Source organism: Pezoporus flaviventris, unplaced genomic scaffold (assembly GCF_033815535.1).
Source record: "Pezoporus flaviventris isolate CSIRO_AGI_PZ_B2104156 unplaced genomic scaffold, CSIRO_AGI_Pfla_v1 ptg000045l, whole genome shotgun sequence".
In the NCBI taxonomy this organism is placed as follows: domain Eukaryota; kingdom Metazoa; phylum Chordata; class Aves; order Psittaciformes; family Psittacidae; genus Pezoporus; species Pezoporus flaviventris.
The window spans coordinates 12286224-12310929 of record NW_026892593.1 but is presented as its reverse complement, the minus strand read 5'-3'; the positions used below and the strand labels follow the sequence as shown (position 1 = coordinate 12310929).

At 42.5% G+C, this 24706-nt stretch overlaps 1 protein-coding gene and 2 long non-coding RNA genes across 4 annotated transcripts in view; 2 read left to right on the top strand and 1 right to left on the bottom strand.

Moving 5' to 3' along the window:
- Positions 1–3634, bottom strand: part of TBC1D22A (TBC1 domain family member 22A) — a 169894-nt gene extending 166260 nt beyond the window's left edge. Inside the window, exons 1-2 of one of the 2 annotated variants that reach the window (XM_061467491.1) lie at positions 3467–3634; positions 1422–1478 (exon numbers count right to left, since the gene is read on the bottom strand). In XM_061467491.1, the coding sequence (XP_061323475.1) occupies positions 1422–1478; positions 3467–3528 (119 nt within the window). In that variant the 5' untranslated portion in view covers positions 3529–3634. The remainder of the gene's footprint in view (positions 1–1421; positions 1479–3466) is intronic. The other variant, XM_061467492.1, reaches the window with a different exon arrangement.
- Positions 1–24706, top strand: part of LOC133276571 (uncharacterized) — a 787535-nt gene that overhangs the window by 92068 nt on the left and 670761 nt on the right. The window lies entirely within an intron of this gene.
- On the top strand, positions 21341–23204 carry LOC133276366 (uncharacterized). The gene is made up of 2 exons (XR_009745848.1): positions 21341–21738; positions 22591–23204. It is a non-coding gene; the product is annotated as an uncharacterized LOC133276366 (long non-coding RNA).

Sequence of the window (24706 nt, the reverse complement as noted above, 5' to 3'; positions counted from 1 at the left end):
TCAGCTAAACAAGGTATAAAGTTGAGAGAGCATCCCAGTCTGCTCCCAAGAAAAAAGTTAACGCCATTAACTCCATTGCTTTTCCTGCCATTCCTGTCTTTCCACCTGTGCTCATTTGCTTTTTTTTCCTGTAAAGACAAGGCAGCCAGAATTGGAAATCAGAAAAAGTTCTTACACAGTCCTCATACAATGTCAGTAATGTTTCTGTTATGTATTACAAGGAATATCTTTCCTAACAGGTGTTACAAAACTAACACTTTCATCCAGGTTATCATTATCTAAAATAGCAAGGTCTTTCTCCTGTCATCATTTCAAGCAGTTAGCTTCTAGTTTTTGTTACTGGGTCTCTCCACATTTAACTCCCATTAAGTGGAAGTGTAAGTTAAAGTTCTTTAACATACTTAATAACTCCACATTTTGAACCAATTCATCCCGTTCCTTTTTCTTCAGTCCTCAAGGTTACACATTTCAACTGCCTTCAATTCTGTATCATCTGAAAATTAACTAGCATGTGTTTATCTCTTGTGCCATTTCAAATCAGCTTTTGGAAGAAGAAAAAAAAAAAAAAAAAAATCACCTCCTTCCCTTATGTTTTGTCCTTGCCACTTTGGACAGTTCATTTCATTGGTCATACACTTTTCCCAAAATTCTCACACACACCAACATTTCAACAGCAATGCTGGTTTCCAAGGAGCTGAGAACTCTACCAACAAACCAGAAACAATTCTGTCCTTGACAAAACTTAAACTGTCTTTCAAAAGACAAACAAACAAAATACAATAAAGCAAAATGTAATACACAGAGAAGTAGGAGCTATCAGAAAGCAGCATTTTTCTGTAGCCCTCAGGCAAAAGGAGATGAAAATCATTTTGGCTTATCAGCATGAAATATATTTGGTTACTAATGATGTTTAGCATAATGCTACCATTTTCATGTACATTGTGTTCTGATACCAAATAGTCATGATCTATGGCAATCAACTTTCAAAGCACTAAAATTTATTCTACCTACTGACTCCTCACAAGTCAAAATGCACACCTTTGCCTCAAAATGATCTACATCACAACCTGACTCTTTTCTCTTACAGGCAAAGAAAGCCAATCCATCCACATAAAGTTGCATGCAGGAAAGCTGCTTACACCCAAATATTTACCCTACGATTTTCAATGTGTAAGACACTGCAAACAGATAATAAATGCTGGCAATCCAGGCTACTTAAGAACTGAACAGCTGTTTGTTGTTCGCAATATGATAAGCATGAGGAAGTCATAAGACAAGACAGAACAGAGAAGTCAAGATGATGACAAAAATTGAAAAAGGAAGACTAACAAAAAACTTTACAGCCAACAGGGAAGAAAAAGGGGAGAGAAGGCAGAGGAGATATAAGCTACCTGGAATATTTAAATATTAGGTTGACTTACGTTCCATGCAACAACGGATCAAAAGGCGGATGCTGAGCTCCATACACATGTTGAATACTAAAGGAAAAGAAAGAGTTATCACAAAAATAATAAAACATTTGGGTTTTTTTCTGTGTATCAAATAAACAGCCTATAATCAGCTGAATTGAAATGTTCCAAGTTTTCTGTTTCAAAGAATCCCTCATGACATTAAAAATAATGAAGCTAAAATTAAAGTATCTTATAAAAAAATCATAGATTTGCCTAACAGGAGGACTTAACTGTTACTAAAGTAAAAGACTGACGTATTTAAATAAAAACACAAAAGATGTCATATTAGAGAATAAAAGCCATGAGTATTAAAACAAATGTTTTGAGGAGCGGCTGCCCAAGACAGACTTATTTACAATTATCTTTAACATTGCAAAACAGCACGTTACTTCATGAATAATAAAACTCTCTATAAACTAAAAGTTCATTTGCTCAGTTTTCAGCTACAAAATTATTTTATACATAAAAAAACTCCACAGAAGGCACATCAAGATTTACATCTGGTTTCATAACAGAAATTACTACTACAAAACTCTGATTGTCAGAGAAGCAAATCATATACAACGTTAACATCTACCTAAACCTGCACTAAAAACCACATAAAAGAAAACAAACATGCCCTCCTGACAAATCAAAACCAATCTTCAGATCATAAACATAAATAAGCCTGACCTTAGTAAACCTGAGATAGAACCAAGCCAGGAAGATGGCAGTCACAAATTTTGACAGACTTAAATTTATACTACACAAGCAGTATTAATATTAGTGAAATTAGCCCTAGAGATGACTGAGTGGTGGTTTATAAAGGCTATCAATTTTCACGTGATCCCATACAAATGAAAGAGTCAGTCCACCACCAGCCTTCCTACATGACTGTATGCATACCCCACACATCAAGCCCCTGCAGTCTTCTCCTCTTAGCTCACATGAGAGTCAGGTGTCCCCTTCCATTTTGGCGTTCACACAAAATCTGCCTTTTCCTTCAGACACTATGAATGACCATGATAGGAATCCACCCAAATATAAAGCAACATCAACCTTCTCCGCACCATTTAAAAAAAAAAAAAAAAAAGCAGAATCCTTATTTTTCCACATGCCTGCAGTTGCCTTCAAGTTAATTAAATGCATCTATTCATAGACCCCACCCAATGGAGGAGGGTCAGGTGTATTTACTCCTAAAGGACTCAGCAAAGTTACAAAATAACAAGTTCAGCACAGGAACAGTCAGACTCAAAGGGTTAGTTTGTAACTAGAAAAACAAAACTGCTACAAGTTATTGCTTATGGGTAACTAAGAACGGAAGGAGCTAAAAGGCCGAGCAGGTTTTGTTGAATTCAGGAAAACGGTGCAGAGTTACAGTTCTCCAAGAACCAAGAGCACGCATCGCTCTTATAAAAATAATATAGGAAACAGAATTACTCTACTTACAAAAGTAGCTCAGGGATGGGAGCAGAGTTACTGTTAAATAATCACCTGAACATGCGGTCCAGCCTGACGTAATGGTCAAAAGAGTTAATGTGACTTTGGGGATGTATTTCCCAGAAAAATGTGAAGAGCAGAACGTGTTTGTAGCTCTTTGCAATACCACGACTGGGTCTGCTGTCTATACTTCAGGAAGAGAATTGTGAAATCGATGCTATTTTGAAACATTAAGCAGGAGCTAAAATACAGCTCTATGCCTCTAAAGTGCAGTTTCCTGCACACTATTTCAAAATACCATAGCTTGCATTAAGTTACAATTGCAACGCTCCGGGCACTGAGCTAACAGAAAAGAACCAAGGCAGGGAGGAGAGGCCCCGCACCAGCCACAGCGACCGGCCGGCCACAGAGAGCACAGATCTACGAGCATCTGGTGAATTCAGCGGCCAAGGCGGCTCCCAGGAGCCCAGCGCTGGAGACCACGAAGCGGAGCTAGGCAGACCCGCGCCGACACCCTGTACTCCAGCTGGCGGCGGGACGAACAGCGACAAGCCTCCGCCAGCCGGCCGCTCCCGACCTTCCCGCCGCCCCCTCACCTGCCCGGCACCTTCGCGCCGCTCCGCTTCCAGAACTGCTTCTTGCCGCCCTCACTCGCCATGGCGGCCGTCACCTCATCCCCCTCCCTGCGGCGCGGCTCACGGCCCCGAACTGCTCCCTCAGACTTCACTCCCTCCCACCCCTTTCCACACAAACGGGACAGAGCGCAGCCATTTTGGGACCGTAAAACAATCCTGCTTCTCATTCGCCCCACAATGCGGCCCAGAGCTTTTAGCCAACCAAAAGTGAGAGTGCTGCCGGGTGGGTCAGGTTGAGCCAATCGCACCAGGGGAGTGTGTTGGGCGGAGAAAAGCCTGGTAGTGGGGCTGCTGTGGAGGTGGTGGGTCAGTCGGTGTGGGACCGCTCGCTCCTCCCGTGGTGGAGGTGGTGTCGCAGCGGGATGGATGATGGCAGAGCGGTGGATGTGGTCTACCTTGACTTCAGCAAAGCATGTGACACAGTCTCCCACAGCATCCTCGCAGCTAAATTGAGGAAGTGTGGTCTGGATGATCAGGTAGTGAGGTGGACTGCGAACTGGCTGAAGGAGAGAAGCCAGAGAGTTGTAGTCTATGGGGCTGAGTCTAGTTGGAGGCCTGTAACTAGTGGAGTGCCTCAAGGGTCAGTACTGGGACCAGTATTATTTAATATATTCATCAATGATTTAGATGAGGGAATTGAGTGTACTATCAGCAAGTTTGCTGATGACACTAAGCTGGGAGGAGTGGCTGACACAGCAGAAGGCTGTGCTGCCATCCAGCGAGACCTGGACAGGCTGGAGAGTTGGGCAGGGAATAACTGGATGAAATATAACAAAGGAAAGTGTAGAGTCCTGCATCTGGGCAGGAACAACCCCAGGTTCCAGTATAGCTTGGGGAACGACCTGTTAGAGAGCAGTGTAGGGGAGAGGGACCTGGGGGTCCTAGTGGACGACAGGATGACCATGAGCCAACACTGTGCCCTTGTGGCCAAGAAGGCCAATGGCATCCTGGGGTGTATTAGAAGGGGGGTGGTTAGTAGGTCTAGAGAGGTCCTCCTTCCCCTCTACTCTGCCCTGGTGAGACCGCATCTGGAATATTGTGTCCAGTTCTGGGCCCCTCAGTTCAAGAAGGACAGGGACCTGCTGGAGAGAGTCCAGCGCAGGGCAACGAAGATGATTAAGGGAGTGGAGCACCTCCCTTATGAGGAAAGACTGAGGGAACTGGGTCTCTATAGTTTGGAGAAGAGGAGACTGAGGGGTGACCTTATTAGTGTATATAAATATATAAAGGGGGAGTGTCACGAGGATGGAGCCAGGCTCTACTCAGTGGCAAACAATGATAGGACAAGGGGTAATGGGTACAAACTGGAACACAAGAGGTTCCACTTAAACTTGAGAAGAAACTTCTTCTCAGTGAGGGTGACGGAACACTGGAACAGGCTGCCCAGGGAGGTTGTGGAGTCTTCTTCCCTGGAGACATTCAAAACCCGCCTGGACACATTCCTGTGTAACATTATCTAGGTGTTCCTGCTCCGGCAGGGGGATTGGACTAGATGATCTTTCGAGGTCCCTTCCAATCTCTAGCATACTGTGATACTGTGATACTGTGTAATCACAGAATGGTTTAGGTTGGAAAGGACCTTAAGATCATCTAGTTCTAGCTGCCTCACCATGGGCACCTCACTCTAGACCATGTTGCCCAAGGCTCTGTCCAACCTGGCCTTGAACACTGCCAGGGATGGAGCATTTTCCACTTCCTTGGGCAACCTGTTCCAGTGCCTCACCATCCACCCAGAAAAGAACTTCTTCCTTCTGTCTAACCTGAGCTTCCCCTGTTTAAGTTTAAACCTATTACCCTTTGTTCTGTTGCTACAATCCCTGGTGAACAGTCCCTCTCCGGCATCCTTGTAGGTCCCCTGCAGATATTGGAAGGCTGCTATGAGGTCTCCATGCAGCCTTCTCTTCTCCAGGCTGAACAGCCTCAACTTTCTCAGCCTGTCTTCCTATGGGAGGTGCTCCATTCCCCTGATCATCCTTGTGGCCTCCTCTGGACTTGTTCCAACATCTCCATCTTTCTATACTTTAAAGTTTTCCTGAAGATTGGGCTCACCCAATCATTGTATCCACTTTATTTATTTGCTTTGGAATGGTACAAGACTGAGGGTCTTTATAGAGTTCTCGGCACTCTGATCGAAGGATACATCACTTCTGCAAACTAAATAAGTATGATTTTACATTATTCTTTGGGGTGTGGCTCCTGAGAAAGTAATGCTGACTTACAGAGGTTTTACACTGCATCCTAATGCAAGGCTGACTTAATGTATCAAAGATAGTTCAGGGAACATTCCACCATAATTAACTTAAAAACCACCATGTAGTATAAGACCTGACCTGTAGCGTGACATTTATTCTTTAGTATATATTTCACATGTAAGTTATTATTAAGAATAAAAAGTAATGAGTTTTTCTGCCTGCTTTGGGGTTTGCTTTAGGAGATCTTGGTAGATCATTATCCATAAGTGAAAGCTGCATGTCCCAGTAATTTTAAAGCTACTTAAAGAGAAATATGATAAGGGTATGTCCTGGGTTCAGCAGTAGCAGTCATGTTTTTTTCCTTTGTGTTAACTGGTGCAGTGCTGTGTTTTGACTTCTAGTTTGAGAGCAGCGTTGGTGAAGCCGATGTTTTCGGTTGTTGCTAAGTGATGTTTACCCTGACCAAGGACTCTGTGAGGCTCATGCTCTGCCAGGCCAGGGAGGAGGGGAAGCTGTGAGGAGGCAGAGACGGGGCGCCTGACCCGGGCTAGCCGGGGAGGTATTCCATACCACAGCACGTCATGCCCGGGGTGGGGGGTAACTGGGAGTTACCCGGAAGGACAGGAGCTTCCGGGTGGAACTCGTTTTCTTGGCCGGTGGTATCGTATTCTCTTCCCTTGTTATTTTCCCTTATCATTGTTTTAGCTGATAGTAGCGGTGGTGATTTGTTGCTGGACTGTTCTTGTCTCAACCCGTAGGAGTTGCACTCTCTCGATCCTCCTCCCCGTTCCTCCGGGAGCGGGGAAGGGGAGAGCCCCGGTGCAGGGGGGAGGGGGGGGCGGACACGGACCTTGATTGTTGTCAGCTCGGCACCACTCACTGGGAGTGAGTGAACAAGTTACCTGACTGGGTTTAAACCACGACAGTTCTTTTTGGCGCCCAACGTGGGGCACGAGGGGTTGAGATAAGAACAGATCTGACTGGATTGATAGTCACTCGTCACAATGCTGATTTATTGGCTCTCAAGGTTTTTCCTCTTGATCTCACAGTTTCAGTATACCATATCTTACGTCCATCCGGTATTGGCTGTATTAGTGTTTTTCAAGTGTGGGGCTTGGGCTAAGGTTTTTATCCCATTGTACTTTATGGTAATGACTTGTAATACAATAGAATTATTGATCATGAAACTGATCTGGTTTATGTTCCCAGTGTGGTCACCACCTTTATACTTTGGGAGGTATATGATGGAGGTTCTTAGCAATTACACATCTTTTTTCTCCTTCTCAGGTGCTCAGCCTGTGAAGGAGACATCCTTTTACCCTCCTAGTCGTCCCCCCAGACCATTTACATTTGAGAGTTTTGAATTTTTTAAATGGCCTTTTAATGCTGTTGAGACTTGTTTACTGATGGTGATGGGAATCACCATGCTAACACGCATACAGAGTGTGTTTTGCCCACTACTGATTTCAAGAGTTAAGCAGATTCAGGTTTGGGTCTTGTCTGGGGTCAAAAGACGATGTAGGAGGACCGAGAGATTTTCCCAGAGGCTGGACAGCCATGAGTGGCAGGGTGTGTGGGATAGTATGGGCAAGTATCTAGGTCAGTGGGCCCCTCCAGTATTTTGGAATTTCACTACCGAACAACTGCAAAATCCAGAAGAATTAGTAAAACACTTAAATGAGGTGTGTGGTCATTCTGGCCATACCAGAGATGGACAAATCACGGCAACGTGCTGGGGCTTGGCCTATGCTTACAGGGCCTTGTTCAACACTATCCAGCACCTTCAAAAGGAAAAGAATATCGGCGGATTTGAGGGCAAAGCGACAGTCGCTACTCAAACTTTGGCTGCAATGAACTGCGCAGCTACCCCAGTGGCAAGTACAGCAGCTGCTCAAACTTCAACTGCAACAGACAGCGCGGTTACCCCAGCTCCAAGCACGGTAGCTACACCACCCCCAGCAACAAGTACAGTCGCTACTCAAACCACAGTGATAATCACTGCAGCCAAACCAGAGGACCAATTCGTACCAATATCGGTTGCCCCTGTACGCAAGAGAACAAGCAAAAAGGAGGCAAAAAGGGTGAAGCGAGATGAAGAACCAATGAATTCACCACCCGGTCCAGAATCTGATCAGGAGTCATCATCACATGACGAAGAAGAAGAAGAAGAGGTAACTTCTCGACCTCGGACCTCAACCGAGCTGCGGAATATGCGAAAAGATTTTACCCGTCAACCAGGGGAGCACATCATCACCTGGTTACTCCGATGCTGGGACAATGGGGCCGATGGTCACGAACTAGAAGGTACAGAAGCCAAGCAGCTGGGATCACTTGCTAGAGAAGGGGGAATTGACAAAGCAATTGCAAGAGAGAAAAAGTCCCTCAGCCTTTGGAGGAGGCTCTTGGCAGCTGTGAAAGAAAGGTTTCCGTACAAGGACGATGTTACGAGTCGTTCGGCCAAGTGGACTACTATAGACAAAGGCATCCAGTCTCTGAGGGAATCGGCCATCGTAGAGATGATCTATCACATCAAGCCGAATAACGGGGATACACCTATAGATCCAGATGAAGTTGAATGTACACGACCCATGTGGCGAAAACTTACACGGAATGCACCGTCATCATATGCCCATTCCTTGGCAACAGTGACCTGGAATGACATAGTACCACTAACAGTGGATGAAATGGTTCATAAACTCCGAGAGTTCGAAGACAATCTCACTCCTTCCATCATCTCAGCTGTGAAAAAACTGTCCCAGGACCTCGACAAATTGAGGGACGATGTATCTGATTTATCCAGCTCCTCACGTGTACCAACACACGTCTCAGCTATTAACAAAAGACGTCCTATTATTCAAGAGAGGAGATACAGAAGGTATACGCCACGGGGTACCCTATGGTTTTACCTGCTGGATCACGGAGAAGACATGACAAAGTGGGATGGAAAACCTACTTCAGCTTTGGAGGAACGGGTGAGTGAACTGAAGAGGGGAGCAAGGGCCAAGACTGATCGTCCCATGAGAGCTACGGCTTCAGTCTCTGGTGAGCAGTTTCCCAGATGGAGTGGAAGAGCTGATTTTACTCCAGCTCCTGTGATAACGAAGAATAATCCCTTTCAACACGACTTAAGTGTCCAATGCTGTGACGACCATTAGAGGGGCCCTGCCTCCAGCCAGGTGGAGGTAGGGGACAATCGGATTTACTGGACTGTGTGGATCAGATGGCCTGGCACATCAGTCCCGCAGAAGTATAAGGCTCTAGTAGATACCGGTGCACAGTGTACCCTGATGCCATCAAGCTGTCAAGGGGTGGAACCCATCTATATTTCTGGAGTAACAAGAGGATCCCAAGAGTTGACTGTGCTGGAGGCTGAAATCAGCCTGACTGGGAGGGAGTGGCAAAAGCACCCTATTGTGACTGGTCCAGAGGCTCCATGCATCCTCGGCATAGACTACCTCAAGAGAGGGTACTTCAAAGACCCAAAAGGGTACCGGTGGGCTTTTGGTATTGCTGCTTTGGAGACTGAGGAAATTGAGCAGCTGTCCACCTTGCCTGGTCTCTCAGAAGATCCCTCTGCTGTGGGGTTGCTGAAAGTTGAAGAACAACAAGTGCCAATTGCGACCACAACAGTGCACCGGCGGCAATATCGCACCAACCGAGACTCCCTGATTCCCATCCATCAGCTGATCCGTAGACTGGAGAGTCAGGGGGTGATCAGCAGGACCCGCTCACCCTTCAATAGCCCCATATGGCCAGTGCGAAAGTCTAATGGAGAATGGAGACTAACAGTAGACTATCGTGGCCTGAATGAAGTCACACCACCATTGAGTGCTGCCGTACCGGACATGCTAGAACTTCAGTATGAACTAGAGTCAAAGGCAGCCAAGTGGTATGCCACGATTGATATTGCCAATGCATTTTTCTCCATTCCTTTGGCAGCAGAGTGCAGGCCACAGTTTGCTTTTACTTGGAGGGGTGTCCAGTTCACTTGGAACCGACTGCCCCAGGGGTGGAAACACAGCCCTACCATTTGCCATGGACTGATCCAGACTGCACTGGAACAGGGGCAAGCTCCAGAACACCTGCAATACATTGATGACATTATTGTGTGGGGCGATACAGCGGAAGAAGTCTTTGAGAAAGGGAGGAAAATAATCCAAATCCTGCTGAAAGCCGGTTTTGCCATAAAACGGAGTAAGGTCAAGGGACCTGCACAGGAGATTCAGTTTTTGGGAATAAAATGGCAAGATGGATGTAGACAGATCCCCACAGATGTGATCAACAAGATAACAGCAATGTCTCCACCAACTAATAAGAAAGAAACGCAAGCTTTCTTGGGTGCAGTGGGGTTCTGGAGAATGCACATCCCAAATTACAGTTCGATTGTAAGCCCTCTCTATCATGTGACCCGGAAGAAGAATGATTTTAAATGGGGCCCTGAGCAGCAACAAGCCTTTGAGCAAATTAAACGCGAGATAGTTCATGCAGTAGCCCTTGGACCAGTCCGGACCGGGCCAGATGTAAAAAATGTGCTGTACACTGCAGCTGGGGAGAACGGTCCTACCTGGAGCCTCTGGCAGAAAGCTCCAGGGGAGACTCGAGGTCGACCCCTCGGCTTTTGGAGTCGGGGATACAAAGGATCTGAGGCCAGCTATACCCCAACTGAGAAAGAGATACTGGCAGCGTATGAAGGGGTTCGAGCTGCTTCGGAAGTGACTGGCACTGAAGCACAGCTCCTCCTGGCACCCCGGCTGCCCGTGCTGGGCTGGATGTTCAAAGGCAGGGTCTCCTCTACACATCATGCAACTGATGCTACATGGAGTAAATGGGCTGCACTAATTACACAACGAACTCAAATAGGAAATCCCAGTCGTCCAGGCATTCTAGAAGTCATCATGGACTGGCCAGAGGGCAAAGATTTCGGAATGTCACCAGAGGAGGAGGTGGTGCGTGCTGAAGAGGCCCCACCATATAATAAACTGTCAGAAAGTGAAAAGCAGTATGCCTTGTTTACTGATGGCTCTTGCCGTATTGTGGGAAAGCATCGGAGATGGAAGGCAGCTGTATGGAGTCCTGGACGACAAGTTGCAGAAACTGCTGACGGAGAGGGTGAATCGAGTCAATTTGCCGAGGTGAAAGCCATCCAGCTGGCCCTGGACATTGCTGAACGAGAAAAGTGGCCAGTACTTTATCTCTAGACTGACTCATGGATGGTGGCAAATGCCCTGTGGGGGTGGTTGAAGCAATGGAAGCAGAGCAACTGGCAACGCAGAGGTAAACCCATCTGGGCTGCTGCACTGTGGAAAGATATTGCTGCCTGGGTGCAGAACCTGGTGGTGAAGGTACGTCATGTAGATGCCCATGTACCCAAGAGTCGGGCCACTGAAGAACACCAGAACAACCAACAAGTGGATAAAGCGGCTAAGATTGAAGTGGCTCAGATGGACTTAGATTGGCAACATAAAGGTGAATTATTTCTGGCCCGGTGGGCCCATGACACTTCAGGCCATCAGGGCAGAGATGCAACATACAGATGGGCCCGTGACCGAGGGGTGGACTTAACAATGGACACTATTGCCCAGGTTATTCATGAGTGTGAAACATGTGCTGCAATTAAACAAGCCAAGCGGTTAAAGCCTCTTTGGTATGGAGGACGATGGTTGAAGTATAAATATGGGGAGGCCTGGCAGATTGACTATATCACACTGCCACCAACCCGCCAAGGCAAGCGCCATGTGCTTACCATGGTGGAAGCAACCACCGGGTGGCTGGAAACATACGCTGTGCCCCATGCCACTGCCCGGAACACTATCCTGGGCCTTGAGAAACAGATTTTGTGGCGACACGGCACCCCAGAGAGAACTGAATCAGACAATGGGACTCATTTCCGGAATAACCTTATAGATATTTGGGCCAAAGAGCATGGCATTGAGTGGGTATATCACATCCCCTACCATGCACCAGCCTCTGGGAAAATCGAACGGTACAATGGGCTGTTAAAAACTACACTGAGAGCGATGGGTGGGGGAACTTTCAAGCATTGGGATACACATTTACCAAAGGCCACCTGGTTGGTCAACACCAGAGGATCTGCCAACAGGGCTGGCCCAGCCCAGTCAGAACTTTTACATATTGTAGAGGGGGACAAAGTTCCTGTGGTGCATATGAAGAATTTGCTGGGGAAGACAGTCTGGGTTATTCCTGCTTCAGGTAAAGGCAAACCCACTCGTGGGATTGCTTTTGCTCAGGGACCTGGATATACTTGGTGGGTAATGGGGGAAGATGGGGAAGTCCGATGTATACCTCAAGGGGATTTGATTTCAGGGGAAAACAGCCAGTGAACTCAATTGTATACTGTTGCCTGCTGTGTAATGCTTTTATAGCCCATCAACTAGATGTCTCCAGGTCACCAGCGACTGGCCCTGACTTCCCTCCAGCCATCATCCCAACAGAGAATGAACTTGGAACATCATGGACCGAATGGACTCGGCAGCATTATAGGGATTGGTCCATGCACTAAGAAAATGATTTTTTTCCTCTTGGTCTGTATGTATATGGATGTATATATGTGGGAGAGCGATGGTGTATTGAAAATGTGGGATCTGAGCACGACGTGAATGGTATGGAATAAGGGGTGGATAATGTCCTGGGTTCAGCAGTAGCAGTCATGTTTTTTCCTTTGTGTTAACTGGTGCAGTGCTGTGTTTTGACTTCTAGTTTGAGAGCAGCGTTGGTGAAGCCGATGTTTTCGGTTGTTGCTAAGTGATGTTTACCCTGACCAAGGACTCTGTGAGGCTCATGCTCTGCCAGGCCAGGGAGGAGGGGAAGCTGTGAGGAGGCAGAGACGGGGCGCCTGACCCGGGCTAGCCGGGGAGGTATTCCATACCACAGCACGTCATGCCCGGGGTGGGGGGTAACTGGGAGTTACCCAGAAGGACAGGAGCTTCCGGGTGGAACTCGTTTTCTTGGCCGGTGGTATCGTATTCTCTTCCCTTGTTATTTTCCCTTATCATTGTTTTAGCTGATAGTAGCGGTGGTGATTTGTTGCTGGACTGTTCTTGTCTCAACCCGTAGGAGTTGCACTCTCTCGATCCTCCTCCCCGTTCCTCCAGGAGCGGGGAAGGGGAGAGCCCCGGTGCAGGGGGGGGGGGGGGGGGCGGACACGGACCTTGATTGTTGTCAGCTCGGCACCACTCACTGGGAGTGAGTGAACAAGTTACCTGACTGGGTTTAAACCACGACAGGGTAGCATCATCTTCCCTACTTGTGTCCTTTAAATAGGATCCCTCTTACAGATTCTGGACCTGTAAGCTTTTTGTAATGCATTATGACCTTGACTATCAGCAACTTTAATAGAATATACAAGAAGCATAATGTAACATGAACTACACCTGTTAGCTAAAGTGAAGATAAAACCTGTAAGGTCATGAGTGAAACTTTGCATGGTCTTAGCTAGATAAATTTAAATCAGACCTGTTGCTGTTAGAGTACAAAAATGAGGTACTTTTTGTTTTGACAGTCAAAAAAGTAATAAATCCATAAAAGATACGTTCTATTGTTAGCATTAGTATGGATGTTGAACCTCTATTTCTGTTCTTTTCTTTTTTGTTGATATTTGTGCAAAGGAAACTTAATTAGATTCAGCCTAGATAGCCTAAATCATCTGTCATCCTTGACCTGAATGCTGATGAAACACTGTTTAACTTTTTTGTCAGTCTGGCGCAGCCATGTGGAACTGGTGAGTTTTAGAAATGGAAGTTTTATTGCATTATATAATAAAGTAAGTACAAAGTTAACTGCATTATTTAGTTTTCATTGTATTCAGTATATGTTGTGTGGTGCTTAAAGTTTTTGTGTGGTGCAGAATTTGATACTGGAAACAAATAACAGCTGCATTGATTTGTTCATGTGAATGGGTCTGACCTGCAAATGGGGCTACATCTGTAACAAGTACAATCACAAAATCTCTGAAACTGTGTGCCGCTGCTGCCAGTTTAGACCCTTAGACTGAAGTCATCCAGAGCTGGACAGACCCTTTCTTCTTGACTTTCAAGAAGTCAGGGATACTATTTTAATTCTCTTTCCATTCACTGTTACATTTTTTCCTTGTTCTGTGTTTTATGCCTCACCTAAACCTGTGTTGCCGAGGTTCTGGAGATGCAAGGGATTTGGAAGGAGGAACCTTTCAAGGCCCCATCAGGTAATTTAGGTGCAATTCCTTATGCCCATCACTTAAGCTGATACAACCACAAAGTGTATGTCCTTGAAAAGGACTTTACAAAACAGTATTAATGGAGTATCATAATGAGATAACTTCATAGCTGTATAGTACTTGGAAGGAGATGGTGGTCTAAGCATGTATTTTAGCAGTGTTAATGCTTAATGTTTTTGGTTACATAAATGTAACATGGGCAGCTGAAGGTGTACAGAGTTTTCAATGGCAACCTCTTTACTCATTTGAGGAGGTCTGCTGGGGGTCAGGTACTGTCATTCAATCAGTATAACAACACTGCAGTCACTGCTGGGACTCACCCACTGCTGTTATCATCAGTGTAGTTTTCAAACATTCTCAAGAATCTAGACAAGCACTTTGGAAATTGATTAACATTGAATTGTGCTTAGCTGCAGTTGCACTGCTTCTGGCATCCAAACAAGCCACATTCTTGGCTGATTAATATTCTTGCACTAGCAATGTTTTGAACAAAGTAGATGCTGAGATGTTTATTAGTGTAAGAGCTGGTGAACTATATATGCAGGTGTTTCAGTGGACATTCAGTTTTATTGCTTTGTTTTTCAGCTAATCTGTTATAGAGAGCTTCTGCTAATACAGCTGTGTTGGTATGGTTACACAGGTAGACTTTTCTGTGGAGGTGCAGTGTATTTTTGGAAAAGAAGCTTTTCTGATGACAGGAAAGTATAGATTGATAATAAACATAATTAACTTAGCTGACAACAGCATTCCCCTGCTGACTTAGGTACACTCACACCAGGAGGATTTACTGATAAAGTTGTGCAAGCTAGGGAGTGTGCTTTTTCATGCTTATCCTCACATTGCTTCGTCAGCAACATGCTGTAATGTAGATGCAGCTGTGAGTTGTATTTTAAACTTAGTTGTTCTACAAGCTTACAAGACTACATTTTGCTGTATGTATGGTTTTGTTTGCTTTAATTAATACAGAAAAAGAAAACCCAAACTGAATTCATATGGGTCCCTACACATTGAAGTATTAGTTTTTGCATGTTTTTACCGCTTAAGCAAACTGGTGTAAGTGCTTCTGAATGTAATACTCAGGGCTTTTTATGGTGGCTGATCACTGTTTGGTCCATCCATATGCCTTCCTACTGAGCTATTATATCCATCAACTTTACTGTAAATACAATGGAAGAAGCAGTTCTTTAAAATAAAATTGGGCAAAGGCAGTGAAGTTGCCAAGCAAGCTAACCCAAAGCCAGCATTCTGCACAAAAAGAATAGTAGAAGCAGAGATAGCCACTTATACACTAGGAAGGACAACAGTTCTGGAGGGCTCAGTACTTGGTGACAAAAAGATATAAGGCAAGGTAAGATAAATGAGATAAGTAGACATGTAGTACTATGGAAGAAAGAATAAAGGGATGTTAAAGAATAGAGATAGCCAACAGCTAGATTGAAAGGGGTTAGATATGGGCCAGCAAATCACATAGTCTCAACAGCTCTTCCAGTGTAGTACAATTTTTCTCCAGAAAATTGAAGAGGAAAAAAGGAGGAAGGAATCAAAATGAGAGAGCAATGACCAGGAGGAGTAGTCATTGCAGACAAGCAGTCACCATAGCATTTCGTAGCTTTTTCTCTGTAAGTGGCCTTCCCTATTGCGCATGAATTGAACAGGGGTTTGAAAATGTGAGCAGACTTGCCAAAATATACTTACTGTGGTGGTGCACATGTATGGAATTGTGCACACTTGCACTCTGTATTCAGTAACAGTGAAAGAATACTGTGAAACAGGAAAGAGCATAAATATGTGCTGTCTCTGGGTAAATGTCTGTTTCTTTTTTCTGCTTCTAGAAGACTGATTGATGTGGGCAGTTTTCAAAGGCTGTTATTCACTAAAATATTAGTAGCAGTCCCCATATTTACATTCCATGTGGGTTTAGGTGAAGGGTTTTAGTTTTATTTCTGTCTGTCACAGCATCAACTGATAATCCGACATTGTTGGGCATAGTCTGGAACAGCACTCTGTGTCCAAGGAGTACTTGCTTAACAGCAGTCTGGTTGATGAAACTGCTCTTTCCCCAAGTCTGATGCAATATGCAGTTGAGACTTAAATGACTCAGAGGAGGAAGGACGCTTCTAAGTGGAAGTCTTGGGTAGGAGACAGGGAAGTTGGCAAAAGCAACAGGTTCTCTTTCCAGCATACTTCTAGTTCCTTGAAATTCCATCTTATTATGCTTCCAGTACATACAGTGAATTGCAGCATGACAGAACTTCGAACAGAGGAATAAATCAATGTATATTTGTCTCTGAGCCATGATAGTTCTGTTCATTGCCAATAGAAATTTCTTTAAATTACACTACCTATATCAGTTTCTAAACTCCACATTTAACTTGTTATCTATTAGAACAAGGTGAAAGGTAAAATCATTGGAGCATTAGCTAACTTTTCCTGCAGCTAAAGCATCTTGACTTGCTGAGAGAACTTTAAAGGTGCCAGAAGACCTGCTTAGTGCTATTGATGAGGAAGTAGGCAATAGCATTTCTCTAAATTCAGTAAGAGCATGAATCCCTTGGGACAGACACAGAACCACTTTTTTACCAAAGTCATAATAAATAGCAGAACTGTCTACTTTTGCTTTATTCTAAAAGCTGTACGTGAAATGCAGCAGAATGTGAAAGGTGGGTATCTGGACCTGTTCCCCTAAATCTACAGACTGGCTTTTTGGATTGGTTTGTTTTTTTTAAAGTACCATCTGTAATTAACTGGAGTACAAAACTGTGCAAAACTAGATTTTGGCATGTAATACGAGAGTGAGTAGGGCTCTCAGATCCCTCAGGTTTCTTTTTAGAATATCCATACTCATTTTGCTAAGTGGCCTCGCTTTCTTTCTTCATGTCAGTTTGTATTATTGAATTTTTAAGAGAAAACCTGAAACAAGTTACAGGTTAAGTGCCTTGTAACTCTAGGAAGGAATTTAACAGCAGATTTAGGTGTTTGGCTCAGCTTCTCAGTTTTGGTCATTTTGGTTCTGACGGACAACTTCGTTTCAAATTTCAGGAAATGTACCAGGTGTGGAGAGAAGTATTTCTCAGCATTATTGACTTCTTGGTTATCCAGCTGCTTCTGTGACTGCTGATACTAAACTGCTCTGACCTGTGGTTTGTAACAACTCTGATGAATGTTTATGTTGATCTTTGAGCCTCCAGACCTGTAAAGGTCTGTAAAAGATATGTTCCTTTTAGTTCATTCTCTGGCTAGCCTGTGTTTTCCATTGTTCTCAGAAAACGTATTCAGCACGAAGACGGTGCATTTGGCATGCAACTAGCATCAGTCCTGTCCTTGGCTTCTTATATTTTTGTTCAAAAAAAAAAGGGTATTTAGAAGTGAATCTTTAAGTCTCCCCATGCATGTAAGAAGAATGGCAACATGATACTACACACAAGTTTTTATGAATTATCTTCAGCAGATATTTTCAGGTGCTCGAATGCATCAAGCTGTATGTTAATTGGCATCTACAGTTTATCTTGAGAACATACCTTTGTCCTCTGACAATATTATGACTGAATGCTGCAAGATTTAGTTAGATTGGTTTTTTTCTCTAGTCTTGTCTGTGACCATCCAGCTCCCTCACCAGCATTTTTTTAATTTTTTTTTTTTGTGGTTTCTCCTTGGATCTCTGTCTTATTTAAGCCTACCACTGAGTTCTCTTTGTGCCTCAAAGACACTGTTACTTCCTTTTTCATGTCATTTGCGTCTGTGTGAGGGATTAGTTTTCCTTGGTGTTCTGGAGGATAGCAAAGCCTTTACTATGCTATTCAACCCCATTTCACTCTCAATTAATTTCTCTTTGATCCAAATATATATTAGAAGGTAATTAAGTTTCACTGTTTGCTTTACAATCCATTTCTGAGTTACTCTGCATAGCAGTTGAAAAGTACACTTAAACTGAAAACAGCCTTCTTCCCTTCTTTTTTTAGCGTTCCACCTGTTTTCAGTATTGAAATCCTATTAATACAATTTCTGTAGAAAAGGATTAGTGGTAGAGTGAGTTCAGGTATTGTAAGGTGAATGACAAATACAGGATAGAATATGAATTCACAGTTGGCCTTGCAGTGTGTTGCATAGATAGCATTTCCAAAAATATCTTCAGTATAATACATCGTAGTTATCATTCAAGTCAAGTGAGTTGTATCAAAAAGTCATGTTTTGTTTTTCTTGAAGAGGAATAGAATTTGCTACTTTAGAGGCATGTCTGTATCAGGTCTCATTAACTGTTCTTTATTACTTGTGTTTTTATTGCTGGTTTTGTGTTTTGTGTATGCTCTTGTTTGAATATGAGCAGATGTAAACATGAGTGATGAGTATAATTAAGATATTGCAGTTGGAGTTCTTGTAACAGGATCCTTCCAGCATGACTTTTGGTAGGAAGAAGTTATTGAGTGCTCCTGCAGTAATGCTGTTGGCTGAGCAACTTGTTTTACTAGTGAGAGTGTTGGAAGGGTTTATGATTTAGCAACACAGGGGCTGAGAGGTTGCAGAAGGAGATATAAGCAAAATTATATTGCAAAGAAAATGGGAGTAACTGCAAATATTTGGATGAAAAGATATGATATAAATGACAAAGCATTTTACATATTCGCTTTAAAGCATTGTTGCTCCTTATCCAAGAGGTATACTGTGTTAGAGAATTAAAGTAATTGAAAGTACTCATTAGCTGAAGATGGTAAATGTTTTCTCAAATATAAGAACATTGGTAGAATTGGAAAACCTGCATATTTTTTTTCTATTTAGACCTTGTTACTTTTGAAACAAAGGTAGAAATAGTACAAGTTTTTCAGCTAAGGGGAGAAAACTCAGACTCCAAAGTAAGAATGAAATATTTTGCTATTCATATCACTTTCTTATATAACACAGCATGTAGCATCATGTTGTAAAGTAATAAAAGAAAGAACAGCTTAGCTTCTAAACCTCAGAATGAAAATTTGCCATTTCTCTTGAATAGTCTTGACAGTTGTTTCAGGACTGGCAATCTTAGTGCAAGGAACGAACTAAGAATACTAATGTAAAAGCACCAGAGAGTCCCTGGCTTTCAAAAAGAAAATGATAAGGCAATCACAGGCAGCTCCTCAGAAGTTAAAACCATTTTAAATGGAAAGAGCTCAGAGGATTCATCTCTTCTACTGAAATTTTGAAGTATAGTGGTAATAATTCTAGTATGCATGGTCATTAAAATAAGACTTCACAAGTAGCCAGAGGAAATAAATATGTTATGCATCATTTTTCAAAAATCTCTCTAACTCTGAAAATCAGCCATGGGCTGGAGAACAGGAGCAATACTGAAATACTAATGAAGCTTGAAAACTTTTGGGTTTTATCTTTTTTGGCTTTGTTTTGTGAGAGGAGATACCTGCTCAGGGAGATAGTGTTTTATACTGGACTAATGAAACTGAGGGAACAACAGGTAGGTTTCTACCAGACGAACCTTTTTCTATTTTTTTTACACACTTTGATACTGAAAGTTTTATAAGTACTTCATGACAAAAACTTTAAATTCATAGTTCATATTATATTCTTGTTTCCACAGTAATAATACTGTAATTGTTAATATTATTAATATCGAGCTGATCCCATTCCACCTTTGTTGTCTATGATTTATATTAATTTGTACATTGTACCCTTCTGTTTGTATCAGTTCTCAGATAACGCTAGCCAACATTCTTAATAATGCTCTACAAATTCAAAATCGCTGGTGCTCTGCATTTGTATGTGGCAAAAATTAAAAGTTACAAATAATAATAATAGCAGTCATTAAAGAGTGTAGGAGAGTTGTAACATGATTTGATGGTTGGAAGTTAATACTAGAAAAACCTAAGCAGAAATACTGTCTAAAGAGTGAAGATAAGCAATGGTTCGGTAGGGGATGTCGGAGCTTCCTCATAAATTTAGTTCTTTAGATTAAGACAGGATGTATTGCTGAAAATTTGCAGTACTTCAGCTACAATTCATTGAGCTTGATTGAGGCTTTTACTGTGTGAAAAATCTATGTTCTTTGTGTAGAAAATCAGAGAAGATGATCATAACAGTCCCTTGGGCTGCATAACCTATGAATTGCTCTCAAAGCTATTCCTTTTCTAATTTCTTACTATTATTTATCTGTTAAACTCTCTGCAACAGTGAAACAGTTACATTACATTGATTTATACATGGCATATATATATGTGAATGCACATTAGATACAGATGTTTAATCTTATATAAAAATCCAATTAAAATGTGGTTTTGTTGGAGTATCACAAAGAATAGTGGGCCTTTCTTTGTGGTAAAAGGAAATTTAGTGAAGCAAGTTTATTTAAATTGATGTGTTTAAAAATGAACTTTCTTGTGTTTGTGTAGGTGAAGGAAGAGGCCACCTCTACATAGTCTTTGGTTCATTTAAGATGTAAACTCCTGTCTAGGAGTGTGGTCTGTCTCTCTTCACTGAGAAGCCAGGAGAGTTGGGTCCTTCTGTAACATGGTTCATGAGAGGGGGTCTGTATCACAGTCTTTTTCCGAAGGAAAAAGTAACTCAGGAAATTTCTTCATAGTTCATATAATTAGCCAGTTGAAGTGTGAACATATGGGAGTAGTGAAGGAATAAATCACGCAGCAGCAGCTATATGAGTTTTTTAGAGTATTCCAATTTTCTGTCTGTTACACACTGCACAATAGAAGAAAATGTCCTTTATTTCATTGCTAATTATTGGCAGTATGCTCAAAAACAGTAAAAGTTAATGAGAAAATTATTATAGTAGAGAAATAGCAGTCAGTAACATTTCAGTATCTAACTTAGCTAAGAAAATCTGTTGTGTTTTATAAGCCAGATTGCAGCTTGAAGCTCATGCGTGTTTGTTTTCACTGATTTCAAAATGTGAAAGAAGCATTTATGTTAATAAATCCTTGTTTGCATTCAGGTTCTCCTTTGTTGAAGGCAAAGGACCATTCATCAGCACTCTGCATCTCATTGCTCTTTTCAGTCTGCTCAAGCATGTCTGGAGCGGGGCTGGGGTGCCTTTGGCTCCACTGGAAACATTATGTCATTATCTCAACAAGATGTTGTCATGCCAGGAAAGGATCAATACTTAGATGAGGAGCTGCTGGCTCAAAACTGTGTTGTTATTTTATAAAAGACAACTTGGAACACTTTCCAAGGCATTTCCCATGGTATAAATCTCCAGGGACTTGATTTGTCTCTCCGCCTAGTAAACTGAGTTGATTCATCTGAAAATACATGTCTGCCAACCTCAGATAACAAGAAAAATTGCACCTTCTGCCCACATTAGGTTTCAGCCTTTCAACTATTTCAATAGTATGCTGTCTTTGTGCAGGAAGTACTTCACATATCACTGATTAATCAATGGGGAAGGGAGGAGAAGGCTTTAGCCCTTTTCCTGCTGCTGACACCAGTCAAGTCTAGCCTTTAGTCTGTGTGACCACACAGCCCCGGGAACGCTGCATCGCGTGGGGTGCAAGGGCTGGCAGCCCCACAGGAACTCACCTGACTTTGAAAGGGCATTGTGCTGCAATCCTTCCATCCATCCTAGCCTACTTCCCTGCCGGGCTCCGGTGCCAGTGCTGTCAAATGTATCCTCCTCGGGGTCTCCAGCACAGACAAACCAGAACAGCCGCATGCCTCTGGGTCAATGTGTTGTGAAAGGCAGGACAGCTAGAGCTAAAGGGCTCTCTGTAGAAACAAGTTCACCTCTCTGCTGAGGAGTAAGTCTCAGAAGAGATTAAGAGTTGTTCAGGGTGCTAATCCAACATTGCTTTGGATAATATCACTGGTATACAGCAATCAAGGATTGTGCAATGGTGAGTGAAATGGATTAAAAAATCTGTTGGTAGAATTTTGTATCCTCTTCACACTGTCAGAGATGGCTTTAGCAAAAAGGCTGTATGGAAGTCCTGTAGCTCTGCATGAGCAGCCTGTTATCTGAGGGGCAAACACTACTTGGCTAGCTATTGCGCTTCATTTAACCCTCCTGTTGGCTCAAGTCCTAAGTAACCCAATTTAAGGATTTAGATGCTCAAAGACAAGGAATTATTTTGTGATGGCTTTTTGTTTTAATTGAAAAGCAAAATAATTACTCCAATAACCTTAAGAAATATGGAAAAGGAAAAAGGGAGGACTCAGCATCTTTTCATGATATATAGATGTACATATTACTTTTTATGTTAATAGGCTGTTTATACTATGGGTGATAAAAACTCAGCACAGTTTTGAATGAATTTGAATTGTCTTTATAGAAGTTGATCATTGATTTTATTATAGTAAACAGATGTTTCCCTTAACAGAAGGCAAGTTTAACAACGTCAAATCACTTCTATCTTATTAGTTCAGGTCTAATTTGTCAAAAATGCTCCCTGGTTCTTCCTTCTGTTCTGGGGTGCTGAAAATCTTGAAGAATTCATGTCCATTCTAGGCAAATTTAACTGTTATATGTCACTATTGAAACTTTGATTTCATTTGGATTGTAAGAGCTTCAGAATTATTGACAAAAACATTGCTTCATCTTATTTTCTTCAAACCTAAACAATACAGAACCTGCTTTTCATACAAAATCAATGGGATTCTTTACATCTGGAGGGAAGAGCAGCCCGAATACTTATTTCACGTTAAAAGAATTGCTCAGTGTTTGTTTGCTGTTTTGTTTCTTTTAACAGTGAAGCTATACAATCCTTTCCTCTGGCAGAAGAAACAGGCAGGCAACTTTGCCAGTGCTGTTGTGAAAAGCCTTTCATAGCATCCATCAGCTCCCACAGACTTCAGTGCACTTGTTCATCTCTTTGATACCAAGGAAAAGGATCAATATCTGAGAGGTCTTTTGTAGGCCTAAGAGTCCTGAAGAAATCAGCCAGCAATAGGCATCTGTGGTTCTCTGAATTTTTATTCTTCCATACAGCCTTTTTTCTGTTACCACCTGCTCATCTAACCTGCATTGCTATAGATTTTTCCAGTGGCAGGTAGGCTTCAATATATACGTACACAGTGCCTGGGAGAAACCGAACCTAGGTGGTAAGTTTTCACACTGCTCTGAGAAACACTGATTTTTATAAAGAGTCCAGATGCAGATATTACAGATTTTAAGAGCTGTAACCTTGAACAAAGACATGTTTTTTTCTCGGAAATATTCTAAGGACTTCTGTAGCAGACACAAGAAAGAATAGCCTTGTGTGCTTTTGAGAGAGGACTGGGATTCATGACTTGATCTCATTCTGTTACAATTAGTGTACTTCATTTGTCCTCTGTTATGCAATAAAATGAACTCATTGCAGCATCACTGAGTAAGTGGCTCTCACTATCATTTCATACAGGATCGATGCTTTTTCTCATCTAAGCTTGCAAAAGTAAAAATTCCTCTTAATATCCCTCATATAAAAGTATTATCAAAGCCCAGTGTCTTGGTTTCAGATTTCTGTTGACCAATTATTGGACTTTCAACATCTGATTTTTTCTATGGAAGAAAGCATGTAGTGCAGGAGTGACTTTCCACTTGCAGAGGAGGATCCAGGGAATTCTTTCCTTGTCACCAATATTTCCATCCTGTACAAAACCATAAACAGAGTTTTGCAGTTACTGATAATTCCTCTTCGAGAAAGAGCAAGCAGTTTCCTCTGAGATTGCTATTAATACCTTATTATAAGATTATGATAAAAGCTCTGCCTGGAGTCTGCCAGCAAAACAGCTGCTGAAGTAGATGTCTTGGTACTGCTTAGCACTGTAATGTTTTGGTAATCCCATTCCTGAAGATCAAGTTAATTATCATTTGCAACATGGCCAGGTGTCAAAGACCAAAATGTTCTGGCATGTTGAACCTGGCCTTTTTCACATCAGCATGACCTCCAGGCTGCTAATGTGAATCTGCATTTTTGAACCTAACTACTTTGAGGCAAAGACTGTTTATTACAGTAACTGCAACATTGACAACATTATCGCTGAAAAATGTTAATATGAAAAAGGAGAAAAACAGTCACTGAAGAGCACATCCTACTCTATCCCACACTCAGAAGTGTTGCCCTTATATAAATGGATGACTGGAGTGGGGATTTCTGCTTGAAACAAAAAACACATCTTCATGTTTATCTATTTTAAGGGTTTTTTTGTCAATTCATATCTTCCCTATACATGCTTTCCAGAGATTTATCAAAAGAATATTGACTTACATAAAAAGGAATTTTTCCTAATTCCAGTGCTATGATGGCTTTGCCCATACAAAACCCTTACAAAAACTCCTTGAGCAGCAGTAGTATATATGCTGTGCCAAATATATTCAGCTGTTTACTTTCAAGCTGAGCAGTGCTGCAGGGATCTTGGCATATGGCCCCCACTATTTGAAATCTGAGGAAATTCCCACTAGGCCTGAGACCAAACACCTTCTTGCAGGCATTTGATGGGCTTTTACTGCTGTGGTGTTTTAAAAGGCTGGTGGTTAGCAGCCTCTCACTGCCCAGGGATCCAGCTGAGTTGCTTCACAGAGTGCTGTTCAGCCTGCCTTGGTTGCAGACACAATTCAGCCACTCCCAGCTGTGTTCTCCCCACTTAGAGCAATGATTAATTTCTTCCCATGATTTCAATATAAAAGTCGTCTGCACTGAGTGATGGGCACTGCTTCTGTTCTGCTTTGCTACGTTTTTTAATATCAAGTGGTGAATGATTGTTTTTTTCACATTAGAATTTTCAGAAATACTATCTCATACATTCCTGGTTTTATTCTAGTGGCCCTACAGAAGCAGGCTGAAAACAAATCTGTAACTGAACATTGTATTTTTATGTAAGAGG